Source organism: Engystomops pustulosus, chromosome 3, assembly GCF_040894005.1.
Source record: "Engystomops pustulosus chromosome 3, aEngPut4.maternal, whole genome shotgun sequence".
In the NCBI taxonomy this organism is placed as follows: domain Eukaryota; kingdom Metazoa; phylum Chordata; class Amphibia; order Anura; family Leptodactylidae; genus Engystomops; species Engystomops pustulosus.
This window is the reverse complement of record NC_092413.1, coordinates 187,444,554-187,469,374: the sequence shown is the minus strand read 5'-3', so window position 1 is coordinate 187,469,374 and position 24,821 is coordinate 187,444,554. Positions and strand designations below refer to the sequence as shown.

General features: G+C 42.2%; 2 protein-coding genes across 9 annotated transcripts in view; one reads left to right on the top strand and one right to left on the bottom strand.

Annotated features, from left to right (window-relative positions):
- AGFG1 (ArfGAP with FG repeats 1) overlaps positions 1-4,482 on the top strand; it is a 44,972-nt gene extending 40,490 nt beyond the window's left edge. For 5 of the 8 annotated variants that reach the window (XM_072143344.1, XM_072143341.1, XM_072143349.1 and 2 more), the window contains 3 exons: positions 1,779-1,946; positions 2,038-2,129; positions 3,700-4,482. In XM_072143344.1, coding sequence (XP_071999445.1) covers positions 1,779-1,946; positions 2,038-2,129; positions 3,700-3,759 — 320 coding nt within the window. In that variant the 3' untranslated portion in view covers positions 3,760-4,482. Of the gene's footprint in view, positions 1-824; positions 1,744-1,778; positions 1,947-2,037; positions 2,130-3,699 lie in introns of those variants that run through there. The other 3 variants (XM_072143343.1, XM_072143347.1, XM_072143348.1) reach the window with 2 other exon arrangements.
- SLC19A3 (solute carrier family 19 member 3) lies at positions 3,900-23,650 on the bottom strand. The gene is made up of 5 exons (XM_072143350.1): positions 23,441-23,650; positions 13,830-14,610; positions 11,596-11,788; positions 9,845-9,986; positions 3,900-6,489 (listed from the first exon to the last, which is right to left on the bottom strand). The coding sequence occupies exons 1-5, from the start codon at positions 23,588-23,590 to the stop codon at positions 6,364-6,366; spliced, it is 1,392 nt and encodes a 463-aa protein (XP_071999451.1). The 5' UTR covers positions 23,591-23,650; the 3' UTR covers positions 3,900-6,363.
- Positions 23,651-24,821: the final 1,171 nt, after the last annotated feature.

Here is a 24,821-nt window from a genome sequence, read left to right as displayed (position 1 = left end):
TAGATAGTTCAGACATATTCAATCTCGTCTTCGCTTCCATTCACTGACCTGTTAGGTGGGCTACAGCGTTCAAAATGGTTCTACTCTGAGAGTATAGAAAAACATCATTATACTTCAGACATATTAACAAAACCTTGCAAACTTGTGCCAGAAATGTCTGCAAGATACAGATCCTACTTTACAAAAGTAACTAAACTTAGTAATATACTTTATTAAAGAAATCTGTTTATGTCCTCCCCCCCCCCCCCTCTATACCTTTCTTATTTATGAAGTTTTTGTAAATCATTTTTCTATCCTGTATCCACTGACAGCTGAGAGATAAAGGAACCTGATAGTCTACTTACTTAAAGGGAACCTGCCAGGGCGATTTGGGACACAAATTGACCCACAGGTCTTTATGGACCCATCGTTTAGCGTCCTGAATTGCCCTGTATGAGTTCCAAGTCAGGGGCAGTAAAAAAGGGGCGAGCGAGCAGATGTGCGGAGGTAGGACCCTCATCCATATGACATTTATGGTGTATACTGCAGCTCTACCATGAATAGGGTAAAGATCCCACTTTAAACCAGGAACACACATAGGAAAAATCCTCCCTCTAGCACATCTTGTGGCACATCTTAATACCCTGCTTTTAAACCATTCCTGTGCTCCATGCTGAATTGTAAGCTGCGAGTCCCTGGTCATCAAGGGGTGGTCAAAAACAAGGGCTCAAAAAAGGCACCAATGCTGTCACCTAGATTTTGGAGAATAAAGTGTACTCTTATTATGTAGATCTGAGCATCCTTCTATCATATCTCGATGGTTAATGCGCCCTGCAATGTTTCAGTTTTCTTCCCAAGGGCATTCCCAGTCTTCCCATTCACATGCCAGACCATAAATCCAGGTGATTGTCGCATGTTTCTTCCCAGGATTCCCCGCTTTCCTGTGTGTGGAAACATAAGCATGCAGTTACCCTATTAGATCTGTAGTATTCTGCTGTATTCTTCTGTTGTGAATTGGAAGTGTACTGTGTAAATCCCTATAGTGAAATGCAATCGGCTTCCTTCTGTATTTTACTATAGGTGTATTTGCCTCATTCACATTGGTGCATGTTTTGGATGATTTGTGGCACACACATACTGTAAAGCTGTGATTATTGTGCTTCCTGTTCATTTCTTCCTGAAATGTTATTCTTTGTGCCATCCTCCTGTGTCTCTGATTATAGGATGAGATCACACAATTATTTCATATTTGTCCACGTGCCGGAGAAGCTTAGGCTCGGGTTATCCTACTGCAGACACGGATACATATTGTAGTATGGGATTTATCTTTATTTTCTGATATCTTCCACATGTAAGATTATTACCATTATTTGGTTTTATGGTAATTCATACTCCCTGCACACCAATATGTGGAGTTCTGGGTCAAACAGCACTTCCGTGGTCCGTTTTTCTGGTTCATGTCTCATCCGTGTGTAGACTTCTATGGGAAGGAACGGCAACTCAAGCAGGAATAGGACCTTCTCCGTGTTTACTACAGCCTCAGATCAGTATCTGATAATGGCTTCTGCACCTAGTGATATCTATAATAATCTTTATATAGCGCTGTCATATTCCATAGCGCTTTACAATTCATAGGGGACATAGACAAACAAGTAGGACCACTTGTCTCATCACCCTCCGGAGACAATTTTGGTATAGTTATTGAAAGGAAAGCCTTCCACTTCCAGAATAGTAACCACTGCTGTGACTCCTGTTTTCATGTATCTTATTGTATTCCTTATTGGTTGTATCTGAAACAGCTTCTTTTGGAACAGCCTCACTAAGCATGCCCGCCGGTTTCGGGACATCGGCACCGTACAGTCTTCCTACCAGCTTTAGTGGCACTTTTCATCAGCCGGCATTCCCCCCTCAGACAGCCTTCCCCCAACAGACTGCTTTCTCACAGCAGCCGAATGGCAATATACAAGGTACAGTATGAGCATCCGCTGCGGTTTGTGGAATAGCTGCACCACTACTTGTATTTGTTTCCTGCATTTATCATTTTTCTTTTAAATTAAGGAGCCGGATTTGGCGTTTTTGGTCCAGCGAAATCGGTGGTTACTCCTTTTGGACAAGTTGCAGCTCCTGCAGTGTCTAGTAATCCTTTCATGGTGAGTTGCTTAAAATTGGAGGACATGTAAAACATTTTTACCTCCAGATGAGAAACTTTAATTTACACACAATGGGGCACATTTACTTAAGTTTCCGCTGGAGTTTACCGAAAGTGCATTGTCCATGTATAATGCGTTGTGCCGCTATTCACTGAGATTGTGCGCCCGATCGCTTCCCCGTTCAGGTCCAACCGAGTTCACCATCTTTTTAGTGGTGCATGTAAGTGCTTGATCTTGTGACACAATTCGAAAGTTAAATTCCGGGCTCAGTCCGAATCAGTCGGACAGTCCGCCAGCACGCCCCCTAATTTGTGTTGCTTGGAAGCCAGCTTCACAATCCGATCGCGTGTGCAAAAATCCCAGTGCAGACACTTCTTAAATACCTGTGCAAGCTGTGTAATCCCAAAAAAAGGGGCACAGTCAGACTAAAGTGAGCAGCGCGACCCTTAGTAAGTGAGCCCTTGTGTGTTCTTTAGCGTTGGCCTCTTTCACTGGCAGGTTGCAAACAGTCCGTTCGTTTCTGTATGGAGCAAAGTAGGAGCAGGGTTGAATTACAGCAGCCTGGTCATAGAGGCACAGGCACCTGTACAAGCCAGCCTTCTCTTTCCTGATCTGCAGTGTTAGGAGGGAGTGTAATGTTACCTTTGTACTTTATGTTAAGCAGCGCAACCACGTCAGTAACCCCAAACGGATGTAAGGCTACATTTACACCACGTTGTAGGCCTCTGCTGAAGGAAATGTCTGGCAGATTTCTGTTTCCTTGCAATGGAGGGTTAGGACATATCCCAGTGTATGCACAAACCGGTCCCCCCTCCTTGGCAGCAGCCTTACCCTTATATGGACAGTTACATTATCAGGGACCTTCTTAGCGTATGCTCAGCAGAGGTCGGGTGCGGATGCAGTACTGTCCCCCATAGTCTATTTTTGCCCCTACTGAGTGTATAGTATAGGATAACAGGATGATATAGTGAAACTTGCTGCATTTTTCCATCCAGTGTTTCCTGCTGTATACTGTGCAGACGCCTCAAACTTCCAGTATGTGTATGTTCAGCATATACATCAGCATATACCTTACCGGTCATATACGCTGAACACATCCATGAAATAAGATGTGAATGTAGCCTAAAGAGTAGCCCTTATCCCTAACACACTCGTATAAAAGACTTTGTGTGTGCTGCAAAGGTTGGGCAGTTCTGTAAGCAACCTGTCTCTTATATAATGTTACAAGAGGTGCAGCTACTATATGCAGTTCTAACCTCAGTATAGTCATGCTATAGGTGTAGCGGTCTGTGATTGCTTGCCCACTAATGACACGTCACATAATGCCACATAAACTTGGGGCAGGGGGCAGGCAGGCTTTTTTTCAATACTTTTTTGGCTACTATGCCGCATAGTTGGCCGAACCCATAACTCTGTTTTGACATTTTAGTTCATACTTCTGTTCTCCAGGCAATAAAAATGTGGGAGTTTCATTTATGTTTTATGTGGTCCTATTGCAATGTTGTATTAGGATTACTTCCAGTTTGCAGAGACATGATGTTTTTTTCCCCTTCTCCCTTCCTTTCTGCAGGCCGGGGCACCCACGGGACAGTATCCAGCAGGAAGTTCATCGACAAATCCTTTCTTATAGCCTTAGACTAACACAGGAGCTTACCAGGCATCACCGTACATGTACTGCCTCTTGCACTGTTTGTCTTGTTTAACCAGCGTAAGCTTTAAACACAGGGAGTTCTTTCGGAGCCTGCAGTTATATTTTTTTTGTATTTAAACAAAAAAAAAAAGAGAGGAAAAACAAGGTAAAATGTGCAATTGGGAAGCCTTTTTTGTTTCATTCAATCCACTGCCTGCTTAGAGGGTTACAATCAAGTCTTTGGGCAGTCAAGGGGTTAATTGAAGGCGTATCATGTATATTAAATTTGGTAAGTTATTGCAGATTCCATATTCATTAAGCTGCAGTACTCTGTATATATATATTTTTTTTTCTTAGGGACTAGGTAATTATTCATATCAGTATTTCTAACTCGTAACACTTTATTCTATGTGGAGGCGCATAAAGGGTCTCCGGGTCCACCGTGTAACTGAGAAAAAAAAAAAACAGACTTCAATCATTTTAGCAATCCGGCTTGAGGGGGATGTGGGAGTTCAAAGTTTAATGATGATATACAAATATATAAATTTTATTCACTGAAAACGGAAAAGAAAAAAAATCCCACAAATTTTTATTTTGCCCAATAAAGCTATCCATTTCTATACGCCTAAATTCTCCATACTGAGGACTCATTTCTGCATAATAAAGCTAATAATGTTTTGCTACAGTTTGCAGGTGAAAAAATATTAAAATATTAGAAAAATGGCACCTGTGTGATTTTTTTATTTTTCATTGTTTTTTCTATTTTGAAGCACAGTTGCTGTTTTTAAAGCGCAAGTATTTTTTTTCCCCCCACAAAGTTAAGGGGGGTTTCCCTGCTAGTGCATGGTGACCTCGCCAGTCCTTGCCCTACTTTGCTTCCTGAACTTCTCCTGAGAGCAGCAGAGACGCAAAAGGAAGCTGCTCCGACCCTGCCTTGTTATGTTGGGAAATATACAGAAAATATACCGTGGGTATGGAAAGTATTCAGATCAAGTCCAATCTGTTTAATTAAACACAGCTGGACAGTAATGAAGGAGCAGAACAAACTCAAGGAGGATCAGAAGGAAATGGACCTCATGTGGGTTAAATATGAATCCATACACAGTCTTATTAAAGGAAAGATCCGTTGGTTTAATACGACACCAGTTTTGTGTTTATAGGTGCCAGGGTTCAGGAGATATAAGCATTTGAAAAGTGCCCCTTCCAGCCTGTCTGTTCAAGGCAGAATATATAAGCAGCTGCAAGAAACACTTGGCTTACAGTTTGCAGAAGTACATGCACCCTCTGCATCTGTAGCTGAACTTGGGGTAAGGGTGATGAAATTATTCTATACATATTCATGACATATTTTGGTAAAGGTTTATTCAGTTTTTCTCGCACGTCATGGAAAAAAAAGTGAAAATAGTTTTGATATGTAAAGCTTTTTTATAGGTATGGTCTTTTAAAGAAGCGCGTAGCAGAACTGCAAAAAATTGACCTGGACATTCAGGCATCAATGACCCTCGGCCATGAAAGGGTTAACCAATAAAATGATGCTGATTGTCTAGATCAGTGATGGCGAACCTATGGCATGGGTGTCAGAGGCGGCACTCAGAGCTCTTTCTTTGGGCACCCGGGCCATCGCCCCAGCACACCAGACAGGACTCAAAGAATCTTCCTGCAGTTCCAAACAAATTAAAAGATGCTTCTTTCAGGTATATATTAAAGTGATACTTACTTCGCTACATGGGAATGTAGGAAGAGGGAGAAGGGACAAATTATCTTTGGGGGACCTCCTGCTGGCCCCACAATTCTCTGTGTGCAGAGGGACACCGAAAAGAAGCTAAAATGATGCAAAATTTCCAGCTTGTCCTCAGGAGACCAATATGATTGAACGTTGTTGAGGAACAAGAAGCAATAAGTTACTGCTATTATTTTTGGTTGGCACCTCGCGATAAATAAGGGGGGGTTTTGGCTTGCAGTTCGGGCACTCGGCCCCTATAAGGTTCGCCATCACTGATCTAGATCATTGTTTCCGGCAGTGTGTGTTCCATTTGCTTCCACATGTGTTTTTCTCTAAATGGTTAATAATATCACGTGGCACAATAGGCTTCGGGGGAGGACACTGTTGTCCTCAGACATCACGAAATAGCATATAGTGAACCAAAGTTTTGCAGCAATTGTGCAGAAATAGAGAATTTGGTTGTATGTTACAGCAATCTCTGCTATAGATCTTGTGTGTATACGTTCCTGGTTACTCACATGTAACAGAGAAAATAATAATGTGGGCAGAAGACTGGGGCACGGCACAGCAGTGTGAGTGGAGCTTTGTAAACTGAAAAGCTGTCAAGCATAGCAGCAATGGGGGGGGGGAGGGGGTTCATATATAAATTGAGTTCATGTAAAAGCATAGGGATAGGTGTAATATAACCCAGGTGGTATCCACAACTCAGGACCGAAGATATGAATTACAGGCCCATATAACAACTATATATGAAATCTTCATCCCCATCATCCAGCAGAAAAGTCTGGTCCTACTTCATGTTCACAGTAACAACACTAGTCTGAGCGATCCTCTCCAAGTCGGATTGGTGAGACTTCATCCAGGGTCCTCAGCCCTATATACTACAGCTGAGTCTCAGTCTTGATGTCGGCGCTTTGCTTCTTTTTGTAATATGATATGAAAATATACAGGCTCCTGATAAAGAAGATTCCAGAAATGACGGCAAAGTAACATCCGTACACCAGAAACTGGGGAAAGAGATGAAACACGTGATATGTTAGTTTCTGGAAATGAAATTAAAGATACAATGTACAATTTTAACTCTGCTGAAGCAGCCACTAACCTAATGTGTATTAGGTCCTCCTGTCTCACCCTCTATCTATACGTTCATTCAAAAATCTACACTGTTTAAAAGAATAAAGGGGACACTCAAATTACACATCCTAGATCTGAATGAATGAGCTGATTAAAAAAAAATAAAAAATTAAAGAAAAGTGGAAAAACTCACTACAGGCTGATCCAACAGTACAAGACAAAATGAGGCACAGTAGTGTGAGTGGCCACCATGTTCCTGTATGACCTCCCTACAACGCCTCAACAACCCACACAAGTGGTCAGGTAGTGCAGCTCATCCAGTAGTGCACATCAATGCGAGCTGGGACCAGATGGTTTGCTGTGTCTGTTAGCGTAGTGTGCAGAGGCTGGAGGTGCTAGCAGGAGACATGAAGGGGGCCGTAGGAGGGCAACACCCAAGCAGCAGGACCGCTACCTCTGCCTGTGCCAGGTGGAACAGGAGGAGCACTGCCAGAGCCCTGCAAAATGACCTCCAGCAGCCACAGATGTGCATGTGTCTGTCCAAGCGGTTAGAAACCGACTCCATGAGGATGGAGTGAGGACCCGACATCCACAGCCCAAACTGTGCAGGACGCTTGGCAGAGAACACCAGTATTGGCAAATTCACCACTCGTGCCCTGTGCTCCTTACAGATGAAAGCAGGTTCACACTGAGCACATGTGACAGACATGACAGAGTCCGGAGACACAGTGGAGAGCGATCTGCTGCCTGCAGCTTCCTTCAGCATGACCGGTTTGGCAGTGGGTCAGTAATGGTGTGGGGTGGCATTTCTTTGAAGGGCCGCTCAGCCCTCCATGTGCTCACCAGAGGTAATCTGACTGTCATTAGATACCCAGATGAGATCCTCAGACCCCTTGTGAGACCATATGTTGGCCCTGGGTTTCTCCTAATGCAGGATAATGCTAGACCTCATGTGGCTGGAGTGTGGCAGCAGTTCCTGCAAGATGAAGGCATTGAAGCTATGGACCGTCCCGCTCGTTCCCCAGTCCTGAATCTGAATGAGCACATCTGAGACCTCATGTCTCACTCCATCCACCAACGTCAGACTGTCCAGGTCTAGGAGGAGATCCCGCAGAAGACCATATGCAACCTTATCAGGAGCATGCTGAGGCGTTGTAGGAGGTCATACAGGCACGTGGAGGCCACACACAATACTGAGCCTCATTTTTACTTGTTTTACGTACATTACATCACAAGTTGGATCAGCCATAGGAAATTCTCCATATACTGCAATACAGTAGGAATGATGAGACCCACAAGTTATAACTTGTCTCCGCCCGCTGACTTTAGACATCAGCGGGTGCAGGTCCCGAGTGTGTAGACGTCTCTGCAGTTTTCTATTGGTTCATGCTTGGACTGGGTCTGAGACCCTAGGGACAAGGGAGATGCTTCTCCACTCCTCACAGCATCCTGCTGATGAAGCGCGATACAGAGCCGGTCACAAGACTGTCAGGTCTAAAGGGGTTAATCAGAGCTGCTGGGTAAGACCCAGTACAGCTCTGATCAACATCAGCCCTCGTAGGGGGTAATTTCTTATATGGCCACATGGGGCAAATAAAAAAAACACACAAATTATTAAATATTACTAAAAATACATTTTTACATCGCCCCATTTGCCAGCCCCTAGCAGCATACAGCCACCAGCCCCCAGTAGTATACAGCCAGCCTGCCAGCCCCCAGTAGTATACAGCCAGCCTGCCAGCCTTTAGTAGTATACAGCCAGCCCCCAGTAGTATACAGCCTGCCAGCCCCCATGTAGTAGCCAGCCAGCCCCCATGTAGTATACAGCTTGCCTGCCAGCCCCCAGTAGTATACAGCCAGCCTGCCCCAGTAGTATAGAGCCAGCCTGCCCCCAGTAGTATAGAGCCAGCCTGCCCCCAGTAGTATACAGCCAGCCAGCCCCCAGTAGTATAGAGCCAGCCTGCCCCCAGTAGTATACAGCCAGCCTGCCCCCAGTACTATACAGCCTGACCCCACAGCACACAAAATAATTATATACTCACCCTCTGATGTCAGCGCGTCCCATCTTCTTTCTACTCCGCGGCTCCTCTTCTCTCTTCTTGCTTCTCTCATGCACGCGGCCATGTTTTCTTCTAGCAGGCGCATCTATGACGCGGCCGCTGTTGACGTCTTAGTATGCGCGGCCAGGAACAAAACATGGCCACGTCCATGACAGAAGCAAGAAGAAAGAAGAGGAGCCGTGGAGAAGAAAGAAGACCGGACATGCCGACATTGGGGAAATCTGGGAGCCACGCTGACATCGTAGGGTGAGTATATAAGTTGTTTTTTTTTAAGTGGGTAAATTTTTTTTGTAATAGTCTCATATATAAGCGGAGGGGACGTTTTTCAGCACATTTTTTGTGCTGAAAAACTCGGCTTATACACGAGTATATACGGTACACATAAACACAAAAAAACCCCTTTTTTCACTTTTAACCCCAAATTAAAAAAAAAACTTTAAACTTTTATTACATTTTAACTAGCCCTATGTGTTTTAAGGTAGCACGCAAAAAAAAGAAGGTAATGGCCCTTAAACCGCCATGTATGAAAATTTACTAATAATGTTGTTAAAGCCCTTTCAGGCTGTGTCACTAAGGGGTTAAAGTACACTGAAGTACAAGAACTATCTAAAAAAATAAAAAATAAAACCAGAAACTTATTAGGGATTGACGCATCTCACCTATGAAACCATAAAAGCCATTATTCCCGGCTGTGAACCCAGTAATGGAAAATAGCGCCAATTTTGCAATACATAAAAAAATGTTATAAAAAGTAATCATAAGGTCACACAGTCCCCAAAATGGTAGCAATGAAAACACCATAATGTCCTGTGGAAAATGAAGACTTTTTTTGTACAAAAGGTTTTAATTATTCCAAATCTATATAAATTGTGGTATTAAAATTGGTGAAATTGTCACCAATGTAGTTTTTTCTAGAATTTCATTGCATTTGGAATTTCTTTCCAGCTTCCTATCACCTGGCATGGAATAAGAAATGTGGTCACTAGGGAGTAAAATTAGTTTGGAAGAAAAAAATGTTTTTAAATGTTTTGAATTTTTAAATGCGGGAGTGAAAAATGAAAAAAACAAAAAATTTTGTGGTCCGTACAGGGTTGAAAAGTCTCCTTTTTCCCCCTTCTGAGCAACTGAAAGATTTTCAGAAACACAAGATGTGTGGAGTATTGCAGGTCTCCTGGCGCAAGTTCAGTGGCCTTTATATGTCATTTTGTAAATCAGAGCGGGTGCCCACCTGGGTGATGATGTCCAGCGCCAGGCCTCTGCTGTCCACTACAATGATGGTCAGTATCGTCTGAAGAACAAGTGCTACAAATGTGTTCATCCCAAACATCAGGGCGTAGCGCTCCATGCTCAGGTTTACTGCAATCTGGAACCTGTAAAGCAACACAATTAGGTTATGTACAAATCACTTCTGCTCTGAGGGCTTTGTAGCCACTAGATAATGGGGTCCTAACAGAAAATGCTATTCGGGGGTCACTGTATATCAAGTGAAATCTATTAATACTTGTCATCAGAAGAGAGGGGACCAGATGTGTCTGATCATAGCTACTCACCCTGAGCCTTTTACCAGGTGTATGGCTCCACCTAGTGGAACAAATGATGCACTGCTCTCTGGCTCATACATGTCTTTAGTGTAGTTATTCAAACTCTTTTACTTTGCAGGTGTGTTAACTACACACATAAAACCAATAACTACCATCAAGCATGACTAACCAGGGACACTTACTCAGATGCAGGCACCCTGACTGTGGTAAACTTATACATGTTTTCCATGGCTTCCTTTCTTCTAATGTCAACTTTAAATTGAATTATACTAATGAGCCAGAAGGGCTCTGTGGGCTGTTATCAAAGCACCTCCATGCTTTAGCTTCACAGGCTGTTAAACTGTGCAAGGAGCAGTTCGCTCTTCCTGAGCCCTAGCATAACTGTGAAATTTGATTTTAGAAGGAAGAAGGTCATGGGTAACAAATATAACCACAGTCACGGTGTCTGGATCTAGGAGTAAGTGTCCCTGGTTTATCATGGTGGATTTTGATGGTAGATTTCCTGTAAATGAAAGGTCACATCATCCATGTAGTGTATACGCCACTTGCTATTCACCCATCATTGGCAAATGATAGAGACTATAGGACATTAGCTACAGCTGAGCTGCTACTTGTAGCATTATAGATCACTATAATCGTGCATGCACTGCTGTGCTGAGCATCAACTGTATCTGCATCTGGAGGGTGTATATAGAGTTATTGTCCTAAAGTGGCAAACATGTTCTGCACCCACCAGTAGTTTTACCTGTACATCAGTGGGTCAGTCCGACCCTATGTGTAGATGATGTGTATATGGTGTATATATTCCCTGTGTGCTTGTATATGGCATGTATATCATATGGTGTGTCCCTTGTATATGGTGTGTATACTGTATATAATGTTTATATACTGTATGTGTGTTTGTATAAATGTCTGTGTGTATAGGAGTGCATAATTGTAGTGTAGAACTGTGTCTAGAAATATGTTTATATAAGGGGACATGATTCATTTATATAAATATATATATAGTCCATGCTAAAAAATATGTTGTTTCTCCATCTGGAATAAACAAGGCCTAATCAGCAGAGGCGTCAGGGCTTCTTTCCTGTAATAACTGTGAATCTGTAGAATAGCCTGCCTCAGACGCTGGTCACAGCAGGGACAGCAGAGAGCTTCAAGAAGGGTCTAGATGCCTTTTTACATCTAAATAACATTGACGGTCATGTTATAATATAGAACGGTTTCCCTTACATTCCCTTACATCCTTGCTTGAACTTGATGGACATGTGTCATTTTTCAAGCGTATGAATGATGATGCTATGTACAGTATAAGTGTCTGTGATTGTGTAAACATGTGTAAGTGTAGAATTGTGTGTATTAATATGTATTCTTTTATGCAGAAGTCTCCTAGTTCTGGAAGAGATACCTTTGTGCACCTGAGTAGAAGGTCTATACTTACGTAGCGATAGTGATGAGAAGCATGTAGGAAGACTTGAAGATCAGGTAACCAGCATAGCACATCCAGATATTAAAGCTATAGTCCATAAGAAACAGACTGCCAGCACTGACAGCCGAGAAGATGGCAAGTGCTAACTCTCCACTCAACTCCCAGTTCACCTTCACATATCCAACAGCGAAAGAACAGAGAGCGCCTGATGGGAGACAACAGACTGACTGTGACCTGGATAACTCCCATCATTGCCACATTATATACATAAAGATACTAACTTAAAGAGGACCTGTCACCCTGGAAAACCCACCCACCAAATGTGCCCCCCATAATCCTCCCCCCAGCCCCTTTCTCCCTAGCCATTTATTTTTTAAATTTATGTCCAATAAATTAATTTAAACTGATCCGACCTCTTACTAAATAAGAGGTCGGATCGTGTATCCGGCGCGCTGGCAGTCGGCGGTATTCATCAGGGGGCGTGCCGGTCACTGTGCTAAGGATTCATGCTACAAGAGTACTCAAGGGACCACAACTGTTTAATGTTCTCCACCTAAAACAATAATTGAAATACCATTGGCTATGACAGCCAATATCTGCCACTAACGTCATCAATATGACACCAGCATGTTTATACTGAAGGTACTACAGAACCATAGATATTGATATCCGAAATGACTGCTGCATCTAAACATGACTCATTCCAGGCACAATATGACTCTTCTCGGATCATTTGCTTATAACTTTGGAGGAGATTCTTACAAGAGGGAATGGTAGAAAGGACAATTCATACCCTACCTGAGGAAGTTAGTAGTTTAATGGGCTAAAATTTGACATTGTCCCTTTCAGTTTCACTTGGGGACCTGTAGAGTGTCAGAACTGGATAGATGGGACATTAATGAGGGCATAATATGTGTTATAGTGTTTAGTATGAGCGCTACAGATCCCTATTTATGCATCGCCCACTGACAGTTACTGGTAATAGCCTATGATTGTGTAACCATATAGTTTTGCTATGTAAGGGAAAAATGGGGATATATATATAGGGTTATGTATTATAAAAACAGAGCGCTGACCCCTGTAAAATATTTTGGATGAAGACTTCATGCCCGGACACCTCGGTATGAATTGTTATTTTTAAGGTTCTCATCCCTAAGTGTGGGAGTCTGCTGTTTTTCCTGGCATTGGTGATGTAACTGAAGCAAGTCCCGGCCGTGCTCCATATGAAAGATGGATATATGGAATAGTGAAATAATAGAGACCCTCGGAAGCTTGTATATAATATGGATACGTGGGAAGCCATATAATTCTTGTATGAATAATGTTCTGTTGTCTAACAGAAAGGGAACAGTCTTATTTTTAGTTCTCTGCCACAGTGGGAACTTATTCGTGTTTGTATGATGTCTGGCAGCCGGTATCCTGAAACAATAATACACGTGACTTGACTTTTCTTAAGGATTTGCTGATTTTGGAAGACTTATTGACATATTATATCTTCATCTAGTATATCTTAAAGGGGTCGTCCACTTTACGAACATTCTAGCAAATAATTGATACGATTTATGTAAAGAAAAGTTACACAAATTTCCAACATACTTTCTGTATAAATTCCTCAGTTTTTCTAGATCTCTGCTTGCTGTCATGAAACAGGAAACTTCATTCTTGACTTCCTGTAGATAAACACCGGTCCATGTGATGCCACACAGGTGGTCAGCTCGTTAGTATCCCACAGCACTGATGATACTGATTGATTTAATGAGCCGCGCACCTGTGTGACATCACATGACCATGGGCCGGTGTTACCATGGACTTTCCTGTTACATTGCAGCAAGCAGAGATCTAGAAAAACTGTGAGGAATTGATACAGAAAGTATATTGGAAAATTGTATAACTTTTCATTACACACACAATATCAATTATTTGCTGGAATGTGCTTAAAGTGGGCAAACCCTTTAATCTTCTCCAAATGTGTGCGTTAAAGGGATTACCAGGTATATATTCATATTATATATTTTTGAAAAAAGTCCCAAAATGGATAAGGAAGAAGAGGAGAATGTGGCACAAAGATGAGGAAAATATTGCAGCAGCAAAGCAAAAATTTCAACTTTTATCACACATATTATACACTTAAAGTGAACACTATCTTTGTTTGAATAGTTTCCGCCAGGTCCACCGGTTTCCTCCCACCCTCTAAAACATGCTGGTAACTCATCTATCATATAAGTAGAAAAATTCAATCTTCTCACCCAGGAACGTGGAGACAGCTTCTACTCCTCCGTTATAAATTGTGGAATTCTGGGCCGGTTCCACGTGTTCCCAGAGAACCTGTACATAATTTATCACTTGGTTGTACCCGGCTGTAGCCAGCGCCCACCACAATGACCAGTATAGGAGCTGCATAGAAGAGTAACATTCTTTCATGTCTTTACACAGGAGCCAGAGAACTTTAAAGAAATTTGGGCCAGAATTCTTCTTCGAGGTCTCTCTCTGGGATTCTGTACTCGGCAGATCTGGGTTATCACTGGTGACTTTTGGTTCTTCGGATGCTACCCCATTAGAATGATTTATCACCTTTCTGTGGAAAAACATACTCTTTTTTGGCATGGGAAGCACCAAGGAGGACAGGAAAGCTATTGAGACGCTTATCAAAGTGATAACATTGAGGTAGAAGTAAGATATCCCAGCGAGGGAGACCAACAGCTGCCCCAATACAGAGGCAATGGTAAATCCCACCAATGTAATGCTGCGGCAATAACTGGTAACCTTCTGGTAATGTTCTGTATCCACCACACTGTAGATGTAGGAAAAGTAGGCGACTTCTGTGGCGGTGACCATTCCATAAACAAATTCCAGGCCTTGCATGGCTGGAACTCCACGAGCGAAGAGCAGAAGGACCCATGCGATGATGTAACTGAGGCCCTGCAGGATTATCACTGGTTTGTACCTTACGTAGTCTGTGAGCAGGAATACCGGGAACAATATTACCAAGTAGCTGTATGTCCATACTGGGAAGATGGAATTTGTTACCTGTGACATAGGTATAAGAGTGTTAGCAGTATCATGAAATGTAGACTTGTAGTAGCTATAACAAGCAAAAAGAAACTGTATTTAAACCTCATGTTGTAACCACTTAGAAAATACTGGGAGAGGGAGCATGACGTCACCTTCCAGTCCTATGGTCCCAGCTTGGGAAAGGGAGGGGCGGGGCGTGCATAATTAGCAGCCCTGAGTGCCGGACATCTTGTCCCAGCACTCTGTACTGCTAATTATAACTTTCTTTTCTAAGGGGTCCCGGCGTGTTAAGACTAGTGGCAGACAGCGCCAGGATCAAAATGAAGAGGAGCGGAGGTAAGGATTTCTAGCTATTTTTTTGTTTTTCAAAGTGGTTTCTTACCTTTAAAGGGAACCTACCACCACGATTCTACCTATAAAGGTAGATCGGGTGGAAGGTGGATGAATGGGACGTGAGGATAGCCCTTTTTTGGGCTAATCCTCACATCCCGGCTATCCTTTAGTAAACTTTAATAAGTGGGTATGTAAATTTTTTTAAGCGGCTACTAGGGCGTGGAGCAGCCGGACAGGAGGCTACACGACGTGGTTACTCCACGCCCCAGTAGCCTCTATTCTCCGCCTACCATGTAATCTTTGGCGCGCAGCTCCTCGTAGCTGCGCACCCTCGTCCGAGTACCTGGCGTTCTGCGCATGCGCAGATGCACCGGCCTCAGAGCTATGGCTGCGCAACCGTAAGCCTGCATTATGCGCATGCGCAGAACGCCGGGTACTGGGACGAGGGCTCATAGCTGTGCGCCGAAGATGACATGGTAGGAGGAGAAAAGAGGCTACTGGGGCGTGTAGTAGCTGCGACTAGTAGCCTCATGTCCGGCTATTCCACGCCCCAGTAGCCGCTTAAAAAAATTTACATTCCCACTTTACTAAAGGATAGCCGGGACATGAGGATTAGCCCAAAAAAGGGCTATCCTTATGTCTCATTCATCCACCTACCACCCCTTCTACCTTTATAGGTAGAATCGAGGTGGTAGGTTCCCTTTAACTTTTTATCCATAATCAAATCAAACCTCTGTCAGAAAATCTAAACATTTTTATTGTGAATCAAAGTCTCTGTTTTAGAGCGGTGGAACACAAGAAAGTTTGTTCTGAAAAACCTCCGATGTATTGGATTTACTAACCCAAACACTGCTGCTGAACTGAACAAAATTAAAGAGGTTGTCCCAAGTTAAGAGCTATTCACTATCCACAGGCCGGGTGATAACAAGGGGATTAGTGAGGATCAGGCCCCTTCCACACTAGCGAGTGTGATGCGATGAACTCGCATCACACTCGCAACGCAAGCTGCCGGGAACGCACGGCCCGAACCCTGCACCGCGGGAGTGAACTGACATGCTGAGTTCACTCCCGCGGTGCAGGGTTCGGGCCGTGCGTTCCCGGCAGCTTGCGTTGCGAGTGTGATGCGAGTTCATCGCATCACACTCGCTAGTGTGGAAGGGGCCTCAGACTCCAGTGTTCCAGAGAACAAGGAACCCATTATAATTGATGAAGTGGCAGGATGAATATGAGTACGTGTGTCCTAGAGATATCCGAGCACATCGTTCAGCAATCTCCAGCAGAACGGGATATCTGCTCATCCTGAATGCAATAAACTGGGTAGCACAACCAAAACATTCAAGAAAGCCCATGCAAACCAATGCACATAAATCCAAACAAGAGATAAAGAAATGCACGAAAAATGGCTCAACAATGTCTTATAGTACACAAAAACATTCCATTTTATTTATTTAGAAACAGACCCAAACAAAGACACACATTTAAAGACATTTAAAATGTAATATACACGAAGTACAAGGGGGCGGACTACAGTATTAGTCAGCCGCACACCACCAACGTTCGGTCACCTAATAATGACTCTAAACCTCCCTATGGAATCATGAATCTGAAAAGTAAGTAACAAGTAGAAGTAGATATAACATGAGTGTCTGACTCCTAAACAGCATCATCAGAAATGACAATCCTATAAGAGTAATAAAGGCCCACCACGTGTCGTGCAGGGAGATTTCCTCAGGGGTAAGCCACTTACCTAGGAATTGTGCTGCATAAAACACATAAAAAATACCAAATTTTGGGTGTTTTTTTTTTACCACAACAGGAAACCAACAGCAAACACAACCCCAAAAAATCCAGTCCTAACAATCATTTCTGAAGCTCCATTACTCCCATCCCATTAGTTTGTGGTTGCAGTTGTCACTTTGCAGCAAACACAAACATTTCTTATTGTATTCTGTTTGGCTGTACAAACATAGTAGTTACTGCTCCAACAGTATCGATAGAGTGTTTGCTTTGCTGATAAAGGTTGGGGATATTTTACTTTCCCATCATGGCAGTTCTCTCTTTGTATAAGCAGTCTGTAAGAACAAATGTAACTTTACAATTGTTACCATGGTTCACAATCCTCCTATTTCAGTTCTATTTCTACCCTATTTATTTCATGACTGGCAGCTTTGTTTCAGATATTTCTGGGGCTGCCCCATGTAGTTGGATCGAGCATGCAAAAATTCCAAACAACTTAATATAGATATGCTTCTGCATGAAAAATCTGCAATTTCACTAAATACATTACCTTTGTAGTATCAGTGCAAATACCAGGACGCTAACATGAATGGGGCCATACATTGAGCTTTTATGTCCATGTATATTTTCCATTTCTTAAAATGTTGCATTGTGGTTCTTTTCCCTTCTTCAAAGGGCATCTACCACCAGGATGAAAGATGCCCTTTAAGATATCTTAGTACTATCTAGTGTATCTAAGAACTATTTTGCACCATAAGGCCTCATGCACACAACTGTTTGCAGAAAGGGGCCAATAATAGGGGGAAGTTGTGGCCTGTTTGTCCTGGTGAAGATGGGAGGGGTAAGTGCTGCTCACTCCTCCCATATCCTCAGGAGCTTGAATGCGGTGCGGCCGCCTGGCTCATTCACAGTGCACACTGTGATCTCCATGGGGGTCACCGTCATTGCCCCATACACAGTCATGAGTCCTAAGAAGGTATGATCCCTGGTCAGGGGCACCTCCATTGATCAAAAGAATGGAAACACTTAAGAACTGTACCCTATGTGATGGAGCAGTAGTGGTCACCACTCAATAGTTGAGGACAGGGGCGTAACTACATTGGTAGCAGCCATAGCAGCTGCTATGGGGCCTTCAGTGTCAGGGGGCCCCCGTCATCTGACCTGACATGCCAAAGAGTGGAGGATATGAACCATTATATACTATGCTGTACATTGTAAATCATAATATGTATATAACATGTATGTGATGTATATATGCTTTATCTGTGATTTGTATATGCTGTATGATGTCTGGATGTACTGTATGTGTAAATGTATGCTGTAAGTTTGTATATGGCACTGTATGTGTGTGTTTATGCCTCTATATGTGTGCACATGATTGTATAAATGGGTGATTGTAACTTGCATATGTGAGTATAAAATTACGTCTGTTTTTTAAGTAGGAGGGTGGCCCATTTAGAAGCTTGCTATGGGGCCCTGCTTTCTATTTACGACCCTGTCTTAGGACTATCTCAATTCTCAATCAATCCCATAAATATTAAATTGAGTGGTACTGGTGCCCGAAAACTGATGGAATTGATTGGTTTAACCACAACACAAACGAGTCTGCACAGCAAGATAAAGCTGGTATAGCCAACACACAATTGCAAACCAATATTACGCTAAACAAGAGATGTGTGTACAGGCAAAGAAATCAACACATTTCATTTCATCTTAAACACGACATATATAAAAAAAAGAATTTCAATTAAAAAACAAGTAAAAAAAGTTATAATAGTACACTTCAACCATGTGGCCACAGGCAATGATAAGTGCATCCACACAAAACCTCACATACACAGAATACATATTATTATGGCTTCTCCCTCTAGTAGGTAGGTCATTACAAGTGATAAAGTGGTGCCAGCAGATGTTTTTATCTAACAAATATCAAGAATATCTATTTTTATTAATCAGGTCAAAAAAATTCAAGCCCAAATTTTAGCAAAAATGCACAAATCTACATAACGCCAATATTAAAGGGGTAGTGCCATTTAAGCAAATAAATGTTATTGTTTGAATAATGACAAATTATATAATTTTCCTATGTACTTTCTGTATCAATTCCACACTGTTCTAGATCTCTGCTTGCTGTCCTTCTATAGAAAGCTTCTATGTTTACTTCCAGTGGACAGAAATCTGACCATGGTGTAGTGTGAGTACCCAAATCAAACTTGTTCAACCACTTAATTATGGTGGGGGTTGGGCACCAGATGGAGAAAAACTTGTACATGACGTACTGTACATACTCGTGTATAAGCCGAGTTTTTCAGCACAAAAAATGTACTGAAAAAACTCACCCTGGCTTATACACGAGTCAAGTAAAAAATAAAAAACGTATGTCCGGATCGCTGGGGGCTGGCTGTATACTACATGGGGGCTGGCTTTATACTATATGGGGCTGGCTGTATACTACATGGGGGCTGGCTGTATACTACATGGGGCTGTCTGTATACTACTTGGAGCTGGCTGTATACTACTTGGGGCTGGCTGTATACTACATGGGGCTGGCTTTATACTACATGGGGCTGGCTATATACTACTTGGGGCTGGCTGTATACTACATGGGGCTGGCTGGCTGTATACTACATGGGGCTGGCTGGCTGTATACTACATGGGGCTGGCTGTATACTACATGGGGCTGGCTGTATACTACTTGGGGCTGGCTGTATACTACATGGGGCTGGCTGTATAATACTTGGGGCTGGCTGTATACTACATGGGGCTGGCTGTATACTACACCCTTGGCTTATACTTGAGTCAATAGGTTTTCCCAGTTTTTGGTGGTAAAGTTAGGGGTCTCGGCTTATACTCAGGTCGGCTTATACTCAAGTATATACGGTTTATGGCATCCCACACATTTTGTCGCTGATTTGGTTTAACCACAGATACCTGTTTGCTACGAGCAGTATGTTTTGTAGTGACAAAGTTGGCTCACTAGTTGGGCATTTTTCCAATCATATTACATTGCCAGCATGGGCATAAGTGATATGGGTGTGCGCCAAATACTCTTTATATATATCTTCTACTTAAGACCAGTTATTCCGGATTTGTAAGCACTGCCCCAGCCCACAATACCAAACTTTTTTATGTCTACTGTTATGTCAAGATTTATCTTTTTTTGGCAAGGTATTTGCCAGGTCAAGGACTGAAATAAACAGGATAGGGCCCAAAAATATGGGAATGCTAGTAGCAGCTTTGAAATAGGAGGGTGTCAGGACTTTCTTTATTGACTTCTTTTGCACTTTCCTTCCTTCTTCATTTTTGGTGGCGCATGGTTCTGCTGATTCGTTTTGTTCATTTGACTGAGCACCACACCTGGGTTTAATGTTCTGGGGAAGGCTATTTCAGTGACAGGTCAGCAGCCTCTCTGAGCTGGGGATGTGTCTCAGGTGCCAATTGGAGTGATGGGTGTCCAATTGGCTACAGGGGTGGCATCTGGTCTCTCCATTTAAACCTGCCAGTTTAATAGACCCATGCCTGCTATTGATTTAGTCTTTCTGGCTCCAGGCTTGTGATTCTCTAATATTCAGCTGTGGTTTGCTGTGATTCTGAGCTTTTGCCTGAATTTTGTCTCTTAGCATCTTAATGTTGTACCTTGCTGCCATCTTTGCTTTGACCCAGTTTGTGAGACTTTGCTTTATGTTGTGTTTCTGTCTATCTGTACTATTCACTTATCCAAGGTAGGGACCGACACCCAGTTGTCACCTGTGGTTTAGTGCAGGGTCATACAGGCAGGCTCACACTTCTTTCCTGTCCACATACAAGCCAAATTGAGATGTACATAGTCAGGATGCTTCTGACCATTCATTTAGACAATTACTGGGGGTCTTTGCTCTTGGACCCCTGATGATCTATACCTTTTGGTATGTTATAATGCAGCATAACACCTGCCCATCTCACAAGAAGAACAGTAGGGATTAGATTTATAGCTATTACTATTTGGGAATAGTACAACTAAAGCAGCTCCCCATACTTCAGTTTTTTTAAACTTTTGAAAGTTGACATAAAGGGAATGCGGCTGCTTAGCCCTATAATGCCCTTTCTGTAGATATGGAGAGAACATGCACAATTTTCTTTGTGGAATTTTTAGGGTATTTGGAAGAAATACACCCCGCTTTGGAATCAGAAGGAAACAGAAGCTCGGTAAAATCCCACAGATGGGTGTCATATTAAATTGTGCTATTATATGGCTGTGCTCATATGGTAAACAAAATGGTCTAAAGCTACTTGGTCAGGACATGGTTAACCAACAAATATATGACAGCTGTAACCATATACCAATTATTGCATAAATTATTCTGCTATTTCAGCATTGTGTAAAGTATTATGTAATCCTGCTGACTGCACCTATGTTCCCTGTGTATCGTCCTTATCTCTGGAGTCATTACTCAGCACAGGGTTTCCCATACTGTGTGTAAGGTTACTTAAGACAGTAATAAGTAACCTCCATCGAGACAATCGGCTCATCAAAAGGTGTGCAATGTACAGCAATAAGGACATTTTTTTGTAGATTTAGAAAACTTGTTGTACGAGATTGATCAATACATTAATAAAGATGAAGGACAACAATGTCACTTCCCAAATTCCGAATAATGCAAATAGGAAGGTGCAGGGAGTTGCCGGTACCAATTACCAGTTGCTGCTTTAGTGGATGGATGGGGCTATATTTTGCAGATTGAGTCATATGGGATTTGTATAGATTGTAGCCTTTAGTTTCTTTTGTTTTATATCTGTGTGTTAGTAGGGATTAGTGGTTGACAGATTTTTTGCTCTCGTTCTGTAACAATATCCTTATTTCTATAGCGTTACCATATGGGACCCCTGAACAGTGTCAGACTGGGTTTCCTTAGGCCCACCAGAGAAAATCAATTTGGGGGCCCACTCTTCGTTATTCCCCAGGAAATATACTCTAGCTGTCTCCAAATTCTGGTGTTTTCTGATGGATCTCTGGGGTTCAGTATTGGGTTGAGCCAGGGCCCACCGGAGGATCCTCTGGTTCTCTGGTGGGCCAGTCCGACACTGCCCCTGAAGCTCCAGTACCACCTCAAGTTATTCCGCTGTCTGTTTAGATGTTTGTAGCAAGTTCCTTCCCCTTTTTCTTCTAATCAACCACTTACTGACATATAATGCCCCCTTTCTTATAAAAACAGAGGGGTGATAACCACATGCGTGCCTCCATATTAGTTCGGATTGTCAGACCTGTAGTAGAACAATCTGAATTAGACCGTGTCATAGTCATGGTCTAATTCAGATGCAGTAAGAATATATTACTACTAATGAGGCCTACTTGGGTTCAGGTAACTTTGGGGGGGGGGAGGGTTCTATAAAAATTGTAAAAAAAAAAAAAATTAAAATACAAGTTCAAATCACCCCCTACAACAGAAATAAAAGAAAACAACCAAAATCACAAACTTGCTAGATATCGCTGCCTCCCAAATGCCAGATCAAAATCTAAAACGATTATTCCTGGTGGTGAACACCACAACAGAAAATAACGTTCACACATCTGACTCTCCACTATTTTGCCATTTTGACACCCTTCAAATTTTTTATTTAAATGTATAAAAAAGTTGTAAAGTCATCATTAAGGTATAAATGAAAATGTCAGCTTGTTCTGGTAAAAGATGACAACCTACAAAAGTCCATTCACCAAAATATGCAGAAACAAAGAAAGTTTGTTACATCTTTTTAAAAAAAAATAGTCAAACATCATAAAACCTATATATATTTAGTGTTTCCCATTAAAATAAAGGGCATGTGTCTCTTGGAGTGCACAGTGAAAGCAGTAAAAACAGAGCCCACAAGAAAATTGGCGCAAGACATGAAGTATTGAGGGGTCTATTTTGCAACTTTTATGTTATTTATGACGTAGTGATGGGTAGTCTCTTTTTAGTGAGCTGGATCATTAGGCTCCGCTTACTAAAAAGAGTCGGCTCTTCTGGCTCCTGTATCATAGGGAGCCTCAGATCAGCGAATCACCCCTCTCCACACCCCTTCAACCTGATTTAATCAGGTTAAAGGGGGCGGGGTAACCCAATTAGGGGTGGGGTTAAATGAGCCATTGGCTTGTTCAGGTGAAGAAGCTGGCTTTTAGTACTCGCTCGTTCGAGAACTACACATCACTAATTGACTATAAGAAATCAGGTGGTCAAGCATGTTATGTTATTATAATATATATAGGGACTAAACAGTTGGCACATAATAATAATTCTTTATTCATATAGTGCACACAGATTACGCAGCGCTACACAGAACTTGCCAAATCAGTCCCTGTCCCCAATGGGGCTCACAATCTAATCAACCTACCAGTATGTTTTGGAGTGTGGGAGGAAACCTGCGCAAACACGCAGAGATACTTCTATTGTTCTATCTGTTGAATAAAGGACTGGTTTTGGTAAAATCATTCATGGTGAATCTTGATACTCGACAGCTGACACCAGGGAACACTAGAGCTGATCTTATAAAACAGTTTTCCAATACATCAGCATAACCTATAATCCAGCAGCGGATCACCTGAGAGTCCTATGACCTGTTATAATGCACTCAGTCTGAGGTCTCTTAGAATTAAAGATTCGCAAAACTTGAGCACATGAGACATTTAAGCTCTGGGATGGCCGCTTCCTATTCTTCTTGCATTTCTTTTATTTGCTTTATGGGACCTGAGCCAAGATAACAACCTGTCTGGCAAAACTAATAAACCTGTTGTCAGACACAAATTAACCTCTTCACTTACCTCTTCTAGCGTAAGATTGTGTACAGGTCCTGTCAAGTATGGGGTGAGAAAAGGCTCCGAGGGTCTCATGTAGGTAAAAAATCCATATATACATAGTAGGATAGTGGGGTATGTCCAGTCATCATTTGCTCTCCTTGTACATAATCCCATAACAGACACTGAATCTTGAGACACGAGTTAAAGCTTCAGCTCTTTCCACTCTCAGGAGTCAGTAATCTGTTCTCTGCTGGGACTGTCATAGTTAAGGAGGGTTAAAGTTCATTGTTATGCATCACAAGGGAGGAGCAAGGATACACAATGGAGAGAAGATCACACAGAAGTAGTAAAGTTACTTATTACTTCTCTGTGTCTAATCCAACAAGAGATTACCATGGTCTGCAATGAGAATTCACCATAGGAAAAATGATGTTTAACAAGCGGAAACCTGCAGCACTTAGCGTTAGTAATAAAGATCATTTTTGTTATTTTTTTTTTATTAAAAAAAATCACATCATTTACTGTGATTCACCTGTTCAATTTTAAGTTATGTCCCTCTTCCTCTAGTCCTATTGTCATCTACTGACTACTGGCTGCAGTACCCCTCCTCACCTCAGGAGGCAGCATCCCTAGACTACAAGCCTGTGCCTAGTCTCTATTCATCCATAATCATACAATAATTACCTCTTTCATGTGAATGATAACTGGCTGATATAAAGCCATAGAGGGAATTTGAATTTAGGATTAAACTCACTGATAGGTTCATTATTATACACGGACAATTGTGCTGATAATTGCATTAAATGAGCTTTGTATTTAAACTAGATAAACAACTTTCATTCTACAAGAAATTAACCGGAATTGTATTTGAGATAGTAATATCATCAAAGAAAGACATTCTGTATTCTCAACAATCAGAGTGTTATATTTGCAAGGCAAACACTATTTGAAGTTCTCATATTCATTGGAAATAAAGATCTAATCCTTCCTGCTCTTATCTATATAACACAACCTTGAAATGCATCTTAAATAACTTGCAGTTAGTTATAGACTCAAGTCCTAGGGTGATAGGGATAAATGTCTGATCACAGATTGTTACAACTCCCGCTATTGGCAGGACCTTTAGCTGTCCTGTGATGCTGGCATTGGCTTGTCCTGTGAGTGATGCTGGGAGTCCCATAGAAGTCAATGGAGCACAGGACACATTTCCATAGATGTAATAGGTGTGCCCTTTTATTATGAACACAATGCCCAGACCTCCTGCTGTAGTGTCTGGAAAATGGGCGCAAAATATCTAAGGGTAGAATTTATGATGGCTGCGTGCATCATGATGTTCCCTCTCCCAGCGCATGATGTGCCAGATTTACAAAGAGGCACGGGTGCCCACATCCTTGCCCAAGGTGCC